We start from the raw sequence: 19567 nt of genomic DNA on the forward strand, positions 1-19567 counted from the left end.
GCTTCAGAGACGTCGGGATGAGACATTTTGTCAGAAGTTTAGTCTATATTTCCTTTTGTGGAGTGCCACAAATTCTCAGGTCATGAGTTGTGTGCCTCAAGGAAACTGGCTGCGGCTGGGAATAAGGTGGTGGTGTTTTTTGTTTGCAGTTACAGGTAGAGAAGGTGGGGGTGGGTCAGTAGAGGCTTCCACGCCTGTGAGGCAGTTCAGCTCAGGTGACTCATCTGGCAGGAGTCCTCCTTTGGCAGAAGCTCAAGGTTTATTTGTTTTTCCCCCCAGATTTTTATTCCATGAATTCCACCTTGACCCACAAAAATCACACTGCTGGAAACATGACCAGTTCCTTACAACAAATTAACTTCCTTTGACTTGCTCCTACTACTGCTACTAGTCCCACTGTAGGAGTGTGGGGTGAGCAGTAACCAAAGGACAAAACCCCTAACAATGAAAGCAGCATAATGAGTACTCCTTGGAAGCTACTGTGGAATGGGATATCCCCTGGCCTCAGCTCCACCCTGCAAGCAGAGAGGACAGGGGCCACCTCACTAGAGGGAAGCTTGCTGGCAGGGGCAGCAGAGATGGAAGAAACTTCCCAAGAGATGAGAGCACCACAGAAATGCCAGACTGGGCCTACGTCTGCGTTAAGAAAAGCTGGAGTCACATCGTGATCGGAAACCTTTCGGCTTCTTTGTTCTGAGGTTTTCTTGCTGAGGACATTCCTGGGCTCTCTTGTTTGCCTTAGAGCTGTTGCAGGCACTTGATGGTGCAAGGCAATCCCTGCTCCAGCCTAGGAAGCTTTCTTAGGTGGCTTTGATGATATTTCATGGCCAAGCAGCAAGCGCTTCCTGCTGTAGGCCATTGCTAGATAAGTCCTTGGGCTATGGAGGGTCATTGAGACCTGCCTGGAGGTGTCTGTGGTCACCCTTGAATGAATTTCCTAGGTGGGCTTCCTGGTGGTCATGGCAAAGAACTTGCCTTCATACTTACTCACTTTTCCATGGGGATTCTCAAAATTACTGAATAGAAATGGAAATGTCAAAGTAGCTTCATTGGTTCTTGCTGCTTCTGCTTTCTGGCAGGTGCCAGGTACCGGCTTGAGACACGTGGACATGGCACTTTGGGTCATGGTTTAATGGCCATGGTGGTTTAATGGTTGATGGTTGGGCTTGATGATCTGAGAGGTCTTTTCCAACCAAAACAATTCTGTGATTGCCCACTTTGTAGTGATGAGGTTTCCTGCTTCTGAGTATATTCTGCAGGGCCATGCCATTAACTGAGAGGGTCTTAGGGTCCTTACACATATGAAATCCTTATGCTCCTCTGCCAAGTGAGCTGAGTACACATCTCAAACAACTTCTCCACTCTCTTCTTGCTCACCAGCAGCAGAAGCTAACCAGGTGGGAGACATGACACCCATTAATCCAGCAGAAGAGAAAGAGGAGTGTGAGAACAACTGAAGCCACAGGAGTATTTCAGAGAGATGAGGAGCTGTGAACCAGCTTGTGGTGTCCAAGGAGCCGCATGGATTAAGCTACATTTTGCACTGTTCAGGTATAACATCTTCCCTGGAAGTGCTGAGAAAGGTTCTCCCACCAATATTAGTTACATCCCAGAGTAGTTGTGGAGTAAAGTCCACACCCCGCCCAGCTCCAGTTGTGGACACTGCTCACTGTTAAATCAGCGAGGGTTAATCGTGTTATGACACCCTCCAAAGAACAACTGGACAACATCTTTGGCAGCTGAGACTAGACAGGAGCTCCCTCTGTCCGCTACTCAAGTGGGTGCCTTCAGGACCTAGGGAGGCTCACCCCTGGCCAGGTACAAGTGCCCTTTCCTTGCCTGTCCTCTGTAGATGAAGGAACAGCTTCAAGTGGACAAAAAAACCTATGGTACAATATTCATAAGGTGGTGTTTTGGTCAAATTTGCAGGGGACACCAGAGGAAAAGAAGGCAAACAACTTTTCTCCCTCCAGGAGAAAAACATCAAAGACCTCTCAGCAGACAGGACACTGTGAGGTAAAGCAATAGGTGGGCTCCTGTCCTCAGCCTCACATCACAGGCACTGTGATCAACTTGATTTGTGTGTTTTGACCTCAGTGCTGGCAGGAGTGCCAAGCCTTCCCCCTCGTGAGACACCCTCCCAGATGAGCCATGTATTTCCATGTATATGCTGAGGCTGAGGACCTCTTGCCTCTTCTTCAGCCCTACAAGCAGCCAGCCAGTGCCCACTCCCACCCAACATTCGAGGTACACACCCTTAGCTGTCCCTCCTGCCCTTCCTGGCCCCCAGCACTACCATGGGACTGACACAAGCCTATGTTCCTCCCCAGGGCTCTTCTCGTCCCACCAAAACAGGAGTGGAGAGAGCAGGGCGGGATTAAAGCTGTAGGAAGTGCCATCTTCCTCATGGATTATGTTGAAGCCAGCATGGTCTTCCAGTGGGCTGGGATCTTTGAATAATTCACACAGCCCATGGCTGGAGGTTTTAAGGAGCATGTGTATCCAGTCCCACCCCTCTGCCTCTCCTGTTGGTCCTACACTGGCTCTGCCTTCCCATTCTGCACTTCTAACCCTGATGTAAGAACACCTCAGGGTGTGAAGCAGTGCCCAGCCCAGCAAGGACTCCTGTGAGGACTGATGAGGAACCCTGGCCTGTTGACTCCTTGTGGCCAGCTGTCGCCTGTAGCACCACAAGTGACAAAGCCTGTTACTCAGCAAGCCAAGCAATTTGTTACCAAGCCTCAGTTCTGTGACATTCCTCTTCACACCTCCAGGTCCACAGGAGGTTCCCCTGCTGTTTGCTGGGTCCTCAAAAGAGCACTCTGCCCCTGTCCTCTGAAGCCCTCACAGGCAAGTTAAGAGGTTTGACAGTCAAGGGGAGAACAGCAGCCCATATGGTAAACCAGCTTTACCTCAGAGTGAAAAAGCTGGCACCTAAAATTTCCTGCAGCCAGCTGCAATTTCAAGACTGCCTTTGCCCTGTAATTAGTTGGTATTTGCCATACCAACTATTACCTTTCTGGTTACATCGTGCTGAGGACAATGGTTCCTTATTTCCTACCACAAACACTGGGTTACTATTTACCTCCAGCTGTACCTTCTCTGTCGCCTCTTCCCATTGGAAGAAAGTATCATTAATGACCACAGTAATCACCAACTCTGGATCAGTTGCTCATAAATTAAGACACTTGGAGCCTTCAATTACTTGTACCACGCAGCCTGTATTCAAGCATTTACTGTCTCCTCTGAAGACGCTCAGGGATTTCCACTCCAAACCCCCACGGATGCCCAGAGCCGTCTGTAGGGGTACGTGCCTCAGGCTGCATTAAGTCCCAGTCTGGTACCAATTTGAGTAATCCCAGGGGGGCAAACATGTCCCAGGTGTAAGAGGTGTTGGATACTCATCTGTGTGTGGCTGTGCATGTGCTGGAGCAGGGGCTGCTCCCCACGCTGCGTGCGAGCCTCTGCAGCTCCTGCCGCGCAGACTTTGGATGCCTCCTGCTGTGGGGCCCGGAGACAGTGATCCCGACACAGCCAGAGTAAATCCCGGCTTTGTTGGCTGCCGCATTGCTGCCACCAGGCTCGGGGGCGGGCATGTAAATCTGCCTCTGTGCACCGAGGTGCCCAGTGATCCCCAGGGCTGAGCACAGCTCTCAGTTACACCAACAGAAATTTGTCATCATCTTGCTAATGCCTGCACAGCTACTCCCTGCCTCTGCCAGGAGAACTGAGAACAGGATCTGGCCTTGGATCTGTGAAGTTTTATGGGAGGAAAGGCTGGGGAGAGCGCCCAGTGTGATTCCCGGTGTGGCAGGCAATCGGTAGATGTGCCTGTTGAGAGCCAGCCTCACCGAAAGCTTGCTGCAAGCTGCACACTGCCTCCTCTGCCAAGCTTTGCCAGCCCTTTTAACAGCGTCGCTGCAGCCTTTGCATCATTCACACCTTTTCTGCAACACCCCCCGGCCCTCCCGGCTGCACTGAGCGACAGATGCCAACAATCCCAGCTCAGATGAAGGAGCAGGTCACTGGGTCAAAACCTCTCCTTCCGGCTGGAGCTAGACACCCCACAGTGGGTACCCCAGTGGAGCTTTGGCTTCCAGCCCGTCACCCCCTGGGCTTGTGGCTACGTGGGCTGGGTGCCCGTGCGCCCCCACGGCGGGAAATGTGCGGCAGGGTGCTCCGCTGCACGGGGAGGTGCCAGGCTGGGCACTCACAGACGGTGGGGCCCGGGAAGGAGCGGCTGCTGGAGAGGTGCGCTGGGAGCAGCCCACGAGTGACCGAGAGCCCCTGAGGGGCCTGCGCTGTCGGGCACGGCGGGCGACGGTAGGAACCGGAGGGCTGCAGGGGTCTGCGGGAGGAAGCTAGCGCGGTCCCCTCTACAGCACAGGCCGCGGCATTTCTCCCCGCGTCGCTCACTCCGCTCGCCAGCACGGTAAACCCCCCGCCCCCGACGGCAGCAAGCCCGCACCTCGCCTCTCAGGCCAGCCCCCGCCCTCCTCATCTCCGGGGCCGACCCGGCGGCGGAGGCCGCCGCGCCCCCTCGAGCGAGCCCCATCCCGGCGGCTCCGGCGGCGGCGGCGGTGCCCGCGGCGGGGCGGGCGCAGGGGGCGGGCGCGGGGCGGGGGTAGGCGTGGCGGAGGCGGCCGGAGCCCCCGGGATCCGCCGGCACCTCCCGGGCCCGGCACTCGTCTCCGCCGCCAACTTCGGCCGGGAGTCCGCCCTCGGTGCCGCCGTTCACCGGAGCCCAGCGACGCCGCGGCGACCGAGAGGGCAGCGCCGGTAGCCTCCCTTCGTTCCCCTCTCGCTGCCAGCGGGGGGATCGGCCCGACGCGGCGGCGGGGCCGCAGCCCCCGGGGCAGGTGCGTCCCCTCGCGGTCTTCGGCCGTCGCGACGCCGCTAGTGGGGCGCGGAGCCCCGTGCCCGCCGCGGACGCCTGCTCACCTGCCGCCGCCGCCCGGGGATGCAGGTAGGAGACGGCTCCGGCCCGTGGTGACGGGAAGGGTGGCGACGGCGGCGGGGAAAGGAGACCGGGGGGCGGGAAGTGTTTCGCCGTGCCAGGCGGCGCGGCTCCTCGGGCCCGTCCCGTCTCGCGTCCGGACGCCTCCCTGGGCGGCCCCCGAAGGGGCGGGAGGCGGTGCCGGCAGCGGCGCGGGGTCCCTGCGTTCTCTCACTCGGGGAGATGCGGGCCGCCCCTCGCCTCCGACCTCCGGCATCACGGCACCGGGAGGGCCCCCGGCTCGCTGCGGACGGCGGTTGGGGTATGGCAGGGGCAAGGCAGGCGCCGCGGGCAGAGAAAGGGGCCGCCGGGAGCCGCGACCGTCGGAGGGGCTGAGCCTCGGCCGCCGCCGGGCAGCAACCGCGGGATGAACCCCCTGCGACACACAGCAACAGGGGAGCAATCGGAGCACGGCGCTAGGGCCAGTTGCGGGGCGGCCCCGGAGTGGCCTTGGAGGTGGTGCTGCAATGTGAGAGACCTATTCTGGCAAGAGAGAAGCTGCTGGAGTGTGAGGGGCCATGCTCTGCTACGAGGGATGTTTCTGGGGTGCAAGGGATCCTCCCCTGCGGTGGCAGACGTTGTGCTGGTAGAACAGATGTTCCTCGAGATGACCAATGTGTGTTTGGCAAATAGGTTACTCCAGTGAGATGGAGATGGCTCTGAGTAGAGAGATGCTGCTCTCAGATGAGGGCCCTTGCCCTGAATGTGAGCACAGTGACTTTCCTGGGAGCACCCAAGCCTCTGGTCCATGCTGTCCCTCTCACCCACATGCCTATGGTGTGGCGGAATGTGCTGTCATGGCCCACGGCATGTGGCAAGGGTGAAGATGATTGTGTGTGTAGAAGCCACAGATGAGCAGCAACAGTGTTCCTTGTCTCACAGTACTGAGGCATGGGCATGCCAGCTATGTCTGTAACAGGCAGGAGGGCTGTTTTCTGGGAATTCTGGTGCAGCACTTCCCTTAGCAGTACAGGTAGGGTAACTTCCCTACACGTGAATGTTAGGTACTGTGATGCAATTTGTTGCCCAGTAGGTTTTGTGCTTCTCCCCTGCCACCAGATGAGTGCCTCTGTTGGTCTCTCTATCCTATCCAACTTTTACCTGTCTCTTATTGCTCTGCTGCCTGTGATGCAGCACATGATCATCATCTCCCTGGCTCTGCTCCCTGCACCCATGTATTCACCTGTTGATCTTTGGGGGCTGGTTCTTTTCTGATGGAGCTGTTTGTCACAGCATTCAAGTTCTTGCTTTGTTTTCTTCACAGCCAAAAACTTGAGTGCCTGTGCATCTCATTCATTGTGTGCACCTGCATGTTTCTGATGCAGTCTGCTCTACCACACTTCACTTGCACCAGCTGTCTTTTGCCTCCTCACCTGCATGCATGCCAAGGGCTCTTTCCTGTAGCCCTTTGTTGGGGCTTTTGTGTCTGCACAACCTCAGGCACATGTGTATAGTGGGCACATAAGGCATCTCCTTCCTTTACACTCATCTGTGTCCATCTGCCCCTTCAGAGCCTGCTAGGTTTATATGTGTCTCAAACATCTCACTCACCACCTCCTGCAGCTGGGAGTTCTGCAAGGGGGCACCAGCATGCAGGTATAAGCCTGTCCCTACTCTTCCTTTCCAAATTTGCCACTGGGCATTGACACAGACGAGCTGAAGTGACTGCTCCTGCAGCTGGTGGCAGGTTTAACCTGTGGGTACCTGTCTGCTGTCACACGGGCTGATGCTCTTGGAAATGCAGAACCAAATTTGGTACGTGCTTTTCCCAACAGAGAAGAGAGTGGGCTTCCTCAAAGTTGGTGGGAGAGGATCCTCTTGAAGCAGTGTCCTTTGCATGGACACCTGGGTTTATCCAAGGTGAAGGTTGGGCACTGAAGGAATTCAGGTGCAGTTTTTTTTTACCCCAAGTGTCCAACATGTGGGATGAGTAGCCACATATGGCAGTGAAGCCAGCTCAAATACTTGAGGTTTTCCCCTCCTTCTTTAAAGAAATTAGCCAAGTATGTGAAGAGAAAAGCATGAGGTTGAACTGTGCAGGGTAGGAGGTAGATCTAGGTAGGTGAGCTGGCCCCGTTCCAGCCTTCAGTTTCCTCTGCTCCCAGGCTCCATTGCTCACTCATGTTTCTGTGCTGTGGAGTGACCGTGAGAGATTCCTCCCTTTTGGAAAGAACTCCCTCCCTAGCTCCTTCTGTGCCTTCATTATGAGCACACCTCCCCTCTCAGTAACTGTGAGCAGCCCTTATGTCCTTTTCCACAGTCTCCGGTGCACGTACAATGAAAATGTCCTTCCATGTGTGACTAACCTCTGCTTAGGGAAAGCTGAAACTGAAATTCTGGCTGCAGGTTCCCAGCCCTGAAAATTCCCTCTCTGCCACTTGCCTCTCAATCTTCCAGAATTCATAACATCAGTTGGGAAAAAACCCGAACAGCTCAGAAATTCTGAAAGAGCTAAACTTCAGGGCCCTAAAAGCTCGAGGACTCCTCTTCCCCCGCCCAGGTAGTAAGGTACAGCTTAATTGTATTTCCCTGGCTTTTCCTGCAAAGACCAGAGCTACATCTTCTTAAGGAAAATATCACATTCTTGTGGAAGAAAAGTCTTGGACTTGTAGGAAGAGATCAAATATTGTGAAATGGGGTGGGGGGGGAAACAAGAAAAAAGAATGAATCAGTCCAGTCACCTTTCATGCTGTTTGTTCCTTTCACTAGCCCAGGAGGCCTCTCTATTTCTGGACTGCTTCAGATCTTCAGCCTTTTGTCCTGAAGTTGTTGGGTTTGGGTTTCAAGGCGTGCAGGGAAACCAGTTCTTTGCTGAAAGCTGCAGGATTGCTCATTTAAATGAATATAAATTGATTCTATTCATAAGATCTTTTCTTCTTACTGTTTTTTTTTTTTTCCTAATGGATGATCAAAGTTCCAGGGAAAACCATTTCATCATTTCCAAATGAATTGGACACAGACACACAGACACACACACACAATAAGTGTTTCAGAGAGACTTTTAAGCACAGTGCTTTTAAAATCAGTCTGCAGATAGCCAAGGCATGTTGTCATGTAAGGCAGAGCAGGCTGTGATTTGCTTCCATGTTTTGCAGGGAGAAGGACCTCCCTTTGCTGGGGAAAAAAAGGCATCCAGACTTCACTAAAAATGAAGGCAGCACAGAGAAGAGGTGCTAGGGGAAAAGCCAAAATCCGTTTCGAAGTGTTACGGATATGGTCCTGCTCTGGCAGCAGGGCTGGACCCCAAAATCTCCAGAGGTCTCTTCCAAGCCCTAACATCCTGTGAGCCTGTGAGTGGGGACCTGGGTAGTGTTTCAGAAACAACATCAAGAGGTAGCATGGTGTGATAGCTCAGTGGCATTGGGAGCAGCTGGTACTTGGAGAGCTTTCTGATTCAAGAGGAGAACTTAAAGAAGTGTGTGGCTGGGTGTTTAAGCTCTGTGCATGCACGTTAGGAGCAGACAGTATTGTGAACAGCAGGGTGATTAACCATGGGAAGGGAGGACCAAAGGCAGCCTTAGCTTCTCCAGCTCTTAAAATCCTCAAATAAAGACTGAATATCTTTCTTTGGGAAAGATGCTTTGCTGGAGTGCAAGTTGTTGGTCTTGCTGCAGAGAGAGCTGGCTGAGTCTGTATGGACAGAACTACAGAGGAGCCCAGGCCCTGTGATCCACTGCCCCCTTCCAAGCTTTGGCATGGGCCTTGAGAAAGCTTACGCAAGCCCTGCCCTGTTCTGCATGAGGGAGAGCACCAGGGTCACTGTGAGCAGATTGTGGCTTTGTAGCATAGCTGCTTGCACAAAGCAAGGATGCACCCATGCCCTCTAACTGCCTGGCCACCCTCTGTGGCAGCGCTTTGCCAGGGGAGCCTCTTGGAGGTGGCAGGCTGGCCATATGTGGGCATCCTTCACTTGTCCTTGGGAGCTGGACTGTGAGGTCTGAGAGCTTGGCACGGTGGGGACAGGAGAGCCGTGGGTCTCCCCCAGTTCCCAGGGGGGACAGGAGAGCCGTGGGTCTGCCCCAGTTCCCAGGGGGGACAGGAGAGCCGTGGGTCTCCCCCGGTTCCCAGGGGCTGGACAACTCAAGCTGGAGTTTAGCTGAGTTTGCAAAACTTCAGCGACTCGTTCTTGCTTTGTGTCATGAGCAATCACCAAGCCTCTTCACTTCCCCCTTTTTTCCCCTCCGAAGGGGAGCCCAGCAGGGCTCTGGCACGCGGACAGCTGTGCCGACGCTGTGGCCTCCATGGTTCTGGTTGGGCTTTCCCTGGTACCTTTCCCTTGCACAGACTCCATGCACCGTGTGTGCCCGGGTCTGTGGGTCCCCTCTGGCGTCAGTGTCCTGCATGCTTCTCTAAACAGCTTTCTTGCTTCCCAGGGATGCTGCCTGGCAGAGAGAGATGCTCGGAGCAAAATACAGGGGAAAAGTGTCCACGCAGTTGGGCACTCCCCCACCGGCTCACACCCAGCAGCCCTGTTCGGGGTGCCCCAGGCAGTGGCTGCAGCCCCCCCAGCAGGTTTTGTGAAGGGTCCTTCACAGGGCCTGGCAGTGGCAGATGATAAGGGTTATGTGAACCCCATCTCTTCCCTTCGGCATGTTTACCTGTCTAAATTTAACTCCCCAGCCAGCTTCATCCATCCTAAGCTGACCTGTTCTCTTGTGGCTGAGTTGTGGCTCTGGCTCCCGTTGCAGCGTTTCCTGGCTGCCTCGGGCTGGTGGTTTGCTGCTCGCTCCCTCTCTCCAGCGGACGTTGGCTCTTTCAAGGTCCTGGGCAAGCCAGTCCTCCCTGCTGGAAGGGTTTATTTTTAAATCTGGCTACACAGCCCTTGGGACCAGAGAGTCCCTTGTTCTCTTATCCCTGGTTGATCTGAGGATGTACTCCACAGCTGGCTTCAGGAAATCTCCCCTTGTCCCCCTGCAGCCCACAGTCATTTTCCTTCTGGAGGTGGCTTCTCCCAAGCGTTGAACAGGCATGAGAAGAGCTGCTTGGCCATCTCTAAAGGGATGGTGCCTCTTTCAGGTCCTGTTGAGACCCCAGCAGTGGGGTTGGTAGATGTTTCCCCATGAAGCCATCTTCTTCATTTGGCTTTGTTCAAGCTGGCTTTCATCCCGGTTTGTTTGGGAACCAAATGATGTGCCCCTCAGCTTCCGAGGAGTTGGAGGGAGGGAGGGAGAAGCATGGGAGAGGAAGTGCTCCTGTTCCTGTTGGTCTGGACAGAATTTGCTTTCTTTAGAGTTTCAGAGTTCAGGACAGTAAATATGGCCCAACCTGGCAGCAGCCTTCATCTAAATAAAACCATGGGGATCAAACCATTCATGTCCTGCATTACCCTGCAAGAATCCCCTAATTGATCTCTGCTTTTCCAGGCATGCCTGCTTGTCCTGCAGCTTGTGCTGTGGTCTACCACATGAGAGCAAATGGTTTGAGACCTGGCCTCCTCTGTCATTCTTTGAGCTAACCCGGTGGCCTTGTGCATAATACTCTCAGATTCAGAGGAGAGGTACTGAAGGCCAAGGTCTTCAGCAGTGGATAGTGATTTGGGGGATCTGACTTGAAACCCTCTCAATAATCCTGATTTTTTTAGTTGGGGTTTTTTTTTCCCCCCAAGGGTCAGCTATTTCTGATGCTTGAGCAGGGCTTAAGTAGTCTGGGCCTAATTACTTAGAATGTCTAGTCCATTTTGCAACCCTTCATCTCGGGAGCTGGAGCAGAATGAGGCAAACCAAAGCGAGACAAAATAATGCAGGAGGGAGGTCTCTAGCAGAGATGCACGGAGTGAGTCTTGCTAGAGTGGGAATCTGTTTGTGGCTGGATTGCTCACAGCACTGTTGCATGCAGAGGTAGGGAAAAAGAGCTCTTGGTTTAGTTTAATTTGTGGTTTTCAATAGCTCATGGGAAAGGCTCGAAGGGTTTGATAGTTTTATCCTGGGGGAGGGGGGGGGGAGGGAGGGCAAAGGAGACCAAGATGGTAACTTTATGTCTATATATAAAGTTTAAATCTTACTTTATTTGCAGCATTTGGGCAAAATATGTTTTCTGTAAACTCTCCTATCTCAGCTGCAGATGAAAGAGTCTGAAGTGTTTGGGTGAAACATGTGGTTTGGGTTACTTTTTCCATCATTAAGGGCAGAAGGTTAACAAAAGTCATACCAATACTAATATTTCAGTGGTCTCCTTGAATTCATCTTCCTTTTCCAGTTGTTCAGCTTCTTAGCTGGTTTGAGATCATAGTTTCAGTGTCACAAAGCGTTGTGGCACCTCTGTTGTGGACATGCTGGAGTTCTAAAGCAAATGGAATGAGAATATCCCTTGCTTAGCAGGGAAAGCATTGCTGAGTTTGGTTGTGCATCTGAGAACGGTGAGAGAAGCGCGGGAGCCCAAGTGTGTCTTCACAGGAGCAATCCTTTTGTGACTGCTGGGTTCATTGTTCTCTGAGGTCTTCCTAAATTGTCTCTAGTGATAAAAAATATGATCCTGTACAAAAGAAAATTCAGTTTGGGTTTGGTTTGGTTTTCCCTCTCTTCTTTCTACCCATCTGGAAGTTTCCTGATTACATTCTGTGGTCCAGATTTGTTAATAATCGCTCTAAATATTGGCCCTGGCGGGATGTCAGGCTTTTGTTTAGTAAATCTTTTTGCCATTATCATTTCTGTGTCACAGCTGGGAAGGTTTGGAGTATCCTGTGGCTGTCATCACCATTGGCTCTGCTGGGCTTTGCCTCTTCAAAAGCCAACTGAAACTTTTACAGGCTTGTGTCAGAATGGTGCAAACACCCCCGGGGTAGCCCCATTCCTCTCCGTGCTTTAGTGGAGGCTTCTGGGTTTGGACCAAGCTGTCAGCTCTTGCTCTGATGCATGCTGTGTCCAAAGCAGATTTCTCACTGACACCTGGAGCCTTCTGGGTGGCTGCAGCTGTTGTTCTGCCTGCAGAGATTTTGCAGCCTGCCATACAGGTAGAGGAGAATGAGTGTTCCTGTGAGTTATGGCCAATTACCAGGCACAGTCTCTTTTCTGTCCTCATAACTGTTCCCTAATTCCACCTATTCTGAACAGCCTGTCAGGACTTTTGCCAAACTATAAAATGAGCTTCTGCCTGTTAATTTTATATTAATAGCAAGAAAGCTTGAAACAAGAGGACACAGTCTCAAAGCTGCACAGGGGGAGGTTTAGGCTTATAAAGAAGTTCTTCACAGACAGAGAGATTGGCCATTGGAATGGGCTGCCCAGGGGGGCTCGTGGGGTCAGCATCCCTGGAGGTGTTTAAGAGAAGCCTGGATGAGGCACTCAGTGCCATGGTGGGGTTGATTGGCTAGGGCTGGGTGATCAGTTGGATTTGATGATAGAATAGAATAGAATAGAATAGAATAGAATAGAATAGAATAGAATAGAATAGAATAGAATAGAATAGGACCAGGTTGGAAGAGACCTTCAAGATCATCGTGTCCAACCCATCAACCAATCCAACACCACCTAAACAACTAAACCATGGCACCAAGTCTCCTCCTGAACACCTCCCGTGATGGTGACTCTACCACCTCCCTGGGCAGCCCATTCCAATGGGCAATCACTCTCTCTGTGTAGAATTTCTTCCTAACCTCCAGCCTAAACCTCCCCTGGCACAGCCTGAGACTGTGTCCTCTTCTGGTGCTGGTTGCCTGGGAGAAGAGACCAACCTCTGCCTGTCTACAACCTCCCTTCAGGTAGTTGATCTTGGAGGTCTCTTCCAAGCTGGTTGATTCTGTGGAAGTTTTCAGGTGGGTCAGCTCAGGAAGTGCAGCACTCTCTATGTTCGGTTTTTGCTGTAGCTGTTCAGGCTCCTTGTAGCAGTTTTAGGCTGATGGATGCCTAGGAAATTTTCCACAGAGCTTGGGCAGAAAAGTGATGGAATGTAAATAAATCACCATTGGATGCAAAAGAGAAATAATAAGGTCTAAATAATCTCATTGGCCTGGTAACTAATATAAAGTTATTTGTATAAACTAACTCTTTCTCTTTTATCAGCTCTTCACTCTAGCAGATCCTGCCTGGCTGCTTCTGCTGGCTTGCTGACCTTGGCTGTGTTTCTTTGTTATGGCTAAGTACTCACAAGCTACTCTCTGCTTTTCTCCTTTTTTCCCCTGCCCAGGGGGAAAAAAGGGGGAAGCTATTGGTCACCCCCTGGTTTTGCCTAGGGGGGTTCTTGTGTTGTTTATAAATGGTAAATGTATGCAAACATTGTATATTTGGCACATATCCCTTGCATTTCATAGTTTCATAGTTTCATAGTTTCATTCAGGGTTGGAAGGGACCACAAGGATCATCTAGTTCCAACCCCCCTGCCATGGGCAGGGACACCCCACACTAGATCAGGCTGGACAGAGCCTCATCCAGCCTGCTCTTAAACACCCCCAGGGACGGGGCCTCGACCACCTCCCTGGACAACCCATTCCAGGGTTTCACCACTCTCATGGTGAAGAACCTCCTCCTCACATCCAGCCTGAATCTCCCCACCTCCAGCTTCATTCCATTCCCCCTAGTCCTATCACTACCTGAGATCCTGAGAAGTCCTTCCCCAGCCTTCCTGTAGGCCCCCTTCAGATACTGGAAGGCGACAATTAGGTCACCTCGGAGCCTTCTCTTCTGCAGACTGTACAGCCCCAACTCCTTCAGTCTGTCCTCACAGGAGAGGTGCTCCAGCCCTCTGCTCATCCTCGTGGCCCTTCTCTGGACACGTTCCAGCACCTCCACATCCCTCTTGTAATAGGGGCTCCAGAACTGGACACAGTACTCCAGGTGGGGTCTCACCAGGGCTGAGTAGAGGGGGAGGATCACCTCCCTCGACCTGCTGGCCACACTTCTCCTGATGCAGCCCAGGATCTGATTGGCTTTGCGGGCTGCAAGTGCACACTGAGAGCTCATGTTGAGCTTTTTGTCCACCAGCACCCCCAAGTCTCTCTCCTCAGGGCTATCCTCCAGCCAGTTTCATATTTCATATTTCTGGGTTCTAGGTTTGCTTATAAATACAGCTTCAGCTGCTTCCCAACTGAGCTGCTCTGGCATATAGCATTTTGGGGGTAATTTCAACCCACCACACTCCTTCAGCATCCTGCCATTTTCCAAGGAGCCTTGTTGTAGCTTGAATATTATATCGTAAATAATAAAGAGTTTTCCAGAGAATTCCAGAGGGTCCAGGGAATGGACAGTCCCTAAAGGGGCTGAACAGAACATGAGAAAGATGTTTATTCCATTTCATTGGGCTGCAGAGCTTCTATGTAATTTGGAGCACAACTTGATTTTGGCTCCCCCTTGCTTGCTTCCTTGCCCCTCTCTCTGCCTCTGACCTTGCTTGCTTGGCTTGCCAGTTTCTGTTTGGGTTATTGGTAAGATCATGGAACAGGTCATCCTGAGTGCAATCACACAGCACTTACAGGATGGCCAAGGGATCAGGCCCAGCCAGCATGGATTTAGGAAGGGCAGGTCCTGCCTGATCAACCTGATCTCCATCCATGCCCAGATGACTGCCTGGTGGATGTGGGGCAGGCTGTGGATGTGGTCTGCCTGGACTTCAGGAAGGCCTTTGACACTGTCCCCCACAGCAAACTCCTGGCCAAGCTGTCAGCCCCTGCCTTGGATGGGAGCACACTGCATTGGGTTAGGAACTGGCTGGAGGCTGAGCCCAGAGAGTGGTGGTGAATGGTGCCACAGCCAGCTGGCAGCCAGGCACCAGTGGTGTGCCCCAGGGATCGGTGCTGGGCCCTGTGCTCTTTAATGTCTTCATTGATGATCTGGATGAGGGCATTGAGTCCATCATCAGTAAATTTGCTGATGACACCAAGCTGGGGGCAGGAGTTGATCTGCTGGAGGGTAGAGAGGCTCTGCAGAGGGACCTCGACAGGCTGGACAGATGGGCAGAGTCCAAGGGCAGGAGATTGAACACATCCAAGTGCCAGGTTCTGCCCATTGGCCACAACAACCCCAGGCAGTGCTACAGGCTGGGGTCAGAGTGGCTGAGAGCAGCCAGGCAGAAAGGGACCTGGGGGTGCTGGTCGATGGTAGGCTGAACATGAGCCTGCAGTGTGCCCAGGCAGCCAAGAGGGCCAATGGCATCCTGGCCTGCATCAGGAAGAGTGTGGCCAGCAGGAGCAGGGAGGTCATTCTGCCCCTGTACACTGCACTGGTTAGGCCACACCTTGAGTCCTGTGTCCAGTTCTGGGCCCCTCAGTTTAGGAAGGAGGTTGACTTGCTGGAAGGTGTCCAGAGAAGGGCAACAAGGCTGGGGAGAGGCCTTGAGCACAGCCCTGTGAGGAGAGGCTGAGGGAGCTGGGGTTGCTTAGCCTGGAGGAGGAGGAGACTCAGGGGTGACCTTATTGCTCTCTACAACTACCTGGAGGGAGGTTGTAGACAGGCAGAGGTTGGTCTCTTCTCCCAGGCAGCCAGCACCAGAACAAGAGGACACAGTCTCAGGCTGCGCCAGGGAAGGTTCAGGCTGGAGGTCAGAAGGAAGTTTTACACAGAGAGAGTGATTGCCCATTGGAATGGGCTGCCTGGGGAGGTGGTGGAGTCACCATCACTGGAGGTGTTGAGGAGGAGACTTGGTGGGGTGCTTGGTGCCATGGGTTAGTTGCTTAGGTGGTGTTGGATGATAGGTTGGACAGGATGATCTTGAAGGTCTCTTCCAACCTGGTTTATTCTATTCTATTAAGGAGCAGTGGTGGGAATGAGAGATAACTGTTGGGCTGGTAACAGCCCTCTGAGCTTTTTGTCCAGGGGAGTCTGGGCTCTCTGTCCAGGGGGGTTAGCTGGGCTATTGTCTGGGTTTTATATGTTAATATATTCCTGTATATGTTTGTTACCTTTTTTGCTTCTGTATTTAGTTTGCTTTTGCTAATGACCATCTCATCTTACTTCCAAATTCTACATAGTGTGGTAACTTACTGCTTCTTGAGGTAAATTCCCTGTTTCCTGTCTGGTGTCAAACCACCACAAGCCTGCACAATCCAGACAGGCTGGAGAGCTGCTTGTCCTCCCCACAGCATGCTGAGCTGATCAAAGAGGGGGGCTGTGTTTCTGCACAATGGCAGTTGCGCTCCCGTGGCATCAAACTCCAGAGCACAGCACAACCAACCTTTTTGTCCACAAGGCATGCAAAACTTCTGTGTCTGCTAAGAAAATGGTGCCATTTAGGTCAGACTGGCACACCAGGAACAATCTGCTCCAATCAATCTCTGTCTGAATCTGGCTGCTCGTGTGAGGTCATGTCTACGGCAAAGCAGCGCTGGCAATGCTGGGCAGCGCCAGGCTTTTCTCACATGGCTCTGACCATGAATAAAGGCAGCAAGCAACAACTCCTCCTTTGGTCACAGCTGTGGCCACACCAGGTTCTTTATCATATTTTGGCCACACCTTGAGTGTTGTGTCCAGTTCTGGGCACCTCAATCCAAGAGAGATGTGGAGGTGCTGGAGCCAGGGCAGAGCAGGGCAAGGAAGTTGTGAAGGGCCTGGAGAAGAAATCTGCTGGAGAGTGACTGAAGGAGCTGGGGATGGTTAGTGTGAAACAGAGGAGGCTGAGGGGAGACCTCCTGGCTCTCTACATCTACCTGAAAGGAGGTTGTGGAGAGGTTGGTGCTGGTCTCTTCTCCCAGGTAATTAGTGACAGAACAAGAGGGAACAGCCTCAAGCTGCAGCAGGGCAGGGTCAGACTGGACAGTAGGAAACATTTGTTCCCAGCAAGAGTGGTCAGGCCTTGGAATGTGCTGCCCAGGGAGGTGGTGGAGTCCCCAAGCCTGGCTGTGTTTCAGGGTGTTTTGGCTGTGGTGTTTGGGACTATGGTTTAGGAGTGACCCTTGCAGAGTAGGGTTCTGGGTTGGCCTTGGTGATCCTGAGGGGCTTTTCCAACCTGAAGGTTTCTGTGATTCTGTGATGACAGTGTTCACTGGGCATATGCTTGTTTCTTTGTTTGTCTTTTTATTTTTCTTCCCCCCCCCCCCCCCCCCCCCCCCCCTTATGAACTATCAAAGTTTTCTGGGGTAAACTTGATAGTCTGGGCCAGGCTCTACTTATACACACCAGGCAATGCTTCTAAACCCAAGGTACATGCAGTAGGAGTGGTTATGTTTAGACCATTTGTGTTAGCTAAGCCCAAGTAGCTCATGGATGAAGCTCCACTAGGAAATGTTTTGTCAGTATTTTTACAGATCAGATTGTCAGTTTGTTTGGTGAACTTACAGGAGATCTCAGTTGTGAACCTTGTGCTTCACGCAGCCAATTCCAGGCTGAGCAGATGCAAGGGGTCTGTAACAGGCAGTGGGGAAGACTATTCCCTTATTTCCCTGCCTGTCCAGTAAGTCATTCTTTCTTTTGGTATAAGAGGTGGTGATCTTCACAGAGCACAAAACCTTTGTCCACTGCCAGGGAAGAATTAGGCAGCAGTCCTGTGTGCAGAAGGACCAAAAGGACATGTGTATGCTAGCTGGAGGGTGTGCTGGTGCTGGGCCAGGGATGGGGGAGAATACAGCCCTATGGAAATTGTGGCTCATTCACATCTTGGGACAGGCTGTGGGGCTGAGCATAGCTTTCTGAAGTCAGCCTGGGATTGAAATAGCTCAAAAGCAACTCTTGGGAACAAGTTATGGGTTGTCACCCAGAAGGGCCATCAGTCTAGTGGGTGCTGGTCTGTTGTTGAAAGCCACTGAGTCACTTGAACCTGATCCATTCCCCAGCTGGGTCTCAGGCAGATGTTGCTGCTCTTCTCAGTCACAGTTGTGACTCCACCTAAATACATTTTACTTTTCCCTTCACTTCCTCTGTCTGAAGGTGACCGAGCCTTTGTCTGTTAAATACCAGCATGATCACATCAAATTCACCACCTGATCATAGAATTATCAGGGTTGGAAGGGACCTCAAGGACCATCCAGTCCCAACCTCCCTGCCATGGCCAGGGACACCTCACACTACAGCAGGTTGCTCACAGCCACATCCAGCCTGGCTGCAAACACCTCCAGGGGTGAGGCTTCCACCACCTCCCTGGGCAACCTGTGCCAGGCTCTCCCCACCCTCCTGGTGATCTTGTGCCTCTTCCTCGGTAGGCTTTGTCTTAGTACCAATGCTGAGTGGCTCTTCCAGATCATCTTGATAACTTGTGATCTCAAGGCTTTGCATCTGGGACTAGTCACTGTAAATTGCCTTGCTTTGCAATTTTTTTGCTGCTCTGACTTGGACATCGGTAGCCATTGTCCCAAGCATCTTGGTGGTGTAGTTACCTCTTGGCCAAAGCTTACAGCCCCATGTTTGGGGTGCACTGCTTTCCCTTGCTTCTGCCACAGAAATCTCTGAGTGGTTATTTCTGTGCAGAGCAGAGGTTGCTGGTAGCCATGCATCTCTCTAAGGATGTCTTCAGAGATTTTGTGGATCTCTGGAGTTTCAGTTAGGCTTTTGTTGGTGGTTTTCTGCAAAGAAATTCCCCCTAGTCACTTTTTACTGATGTTCACAAGGGCCCATTTGCCTTCTCCTTGCACAGGTTTGGAGAGCTGACCTTTGCAAAGAGTTCTCTAATCTTGAATGCTGATGAGGAGATGCTGCTTTGGAGGGCATCTAGGAGTCTCCTCAGATCTCACTCCTCACCTCTGTGGGTATCTGTTTATTCAGTACTCACCTGACACTGTGGACCCTTCCTCCTAAATGAAAATCTCTAATTGCTCTCTAACATTTCAGGTTCCTAAACAAGCCTGTCTGGGGGTGTGCCAAATTCCTGGATTTACTTCCATCCAGGTAGATCTCAGCCTGTGCTGCACTCCTGGATTATGTTTTATCAGGTGCAAGACCTTACACATATCCTAAGTGAACAGCTTAACATCTTGTTGGCCTGCCCAGGTCTTCCAAAGTGTCCACTTCCCCCCCTCACTTTGGTGCCATCAGCAAAGTTCATCAGAGTACACTTATGGATATATTAACAAGCACTGGGCCCAATATCATCCCTGGGGCACCCCCTTGTAACAGGTTTGAAAAGGAGCTGTTTATCACCACCCACTGGGTGCAGCCTGTCACCCAGCTCCCACCCACTGCACAGGCTGCTGGTCTGTACCTCTCTAGGAGCAGGCTGTGGGGAACTGTATTGAAAGCCTTGGAGAAATTCAGGGAAACAGTGACCACTGCTCACTCTGCATCTTACTGATGTTCAGTAAGGATAAGTGCAGGGTCCTGCACCTGAGGAGGAATAACAGCAGGCACCAGAACAGGTTGGGGGCTGCCCTGCTGGAAAGCAGCTCCATGGAGAAAGACCTTGGAGTGGTGGTGGGCAGCAAGTTCTGCATGGGACAGCAATGTGCCCCGGTGGCCAAGACAGACAATGGGACCCTGGGGTGCAGCAAGAAAAGTGTGGCCAGCAGGGCTAGGGAGGTTCTTCTCCCCCTCTGCTCTGCCCTCCCGAGACCACACCTGGAGTATTGTGTCCAGTTTTGGCCTCCCCAGTTCAAGAGACAAAGACCAGCTGGAGGATGCTTAGGGGATTTGAGCATCTCCCCTGTGAAGAGAGACTGAGAGCCCTGGGGCTGTTTAGTCTGGAGAAGAGAAGGCTGAGAGGGGACCTGATCAATGTCTA

At 52.3% G+C, this 19567-nt stretch overlaps 1 protein-coding gene across 1 annotated transcript in view; it reads left to right on the forward strand.

Annotated features, from left to right (window-relative positions):
* The first annotated feature begins 4656 nt into the window (after nucleotides 1–4656).
* WNT5B (Wnt family member 5B) overlaps nucleotides 4657–19567 on the forward strand; it is a 120028-nt gene continuing 105117 nt past the window's right edge. The window contains exon 1 of the mRNA XM_068141820.1: nucleotides 4657–4966. Within this exon, the coding sequence (XP_067997921.1) occupies nucleotides 4961–4966 (6 nt within the window). The 5' untranslated portion in view covers nucleotides 4657–4960. The remainder of the gene's footprint in view (nucleotides 4967–19567) is intronic.

The sequence above is a fragment of the Melanerpes formicivorus genome, unplaced genomic scaffold (assembly GCF_026170545.1).
Source record: "Melanerpes formicivorus ecotype bairdi unplaced genomic scaffold, bMelFor1.0.p_v2 SCAF_8, whole genome shotgun sequence".
Classification (NCBI taxonomy): domain Eukaryota; kingdom Metazoa; phylum Chordata; class Aves; order Piciformes; family Picidae; genus Melanerpes; species Melanerpes formicivorus.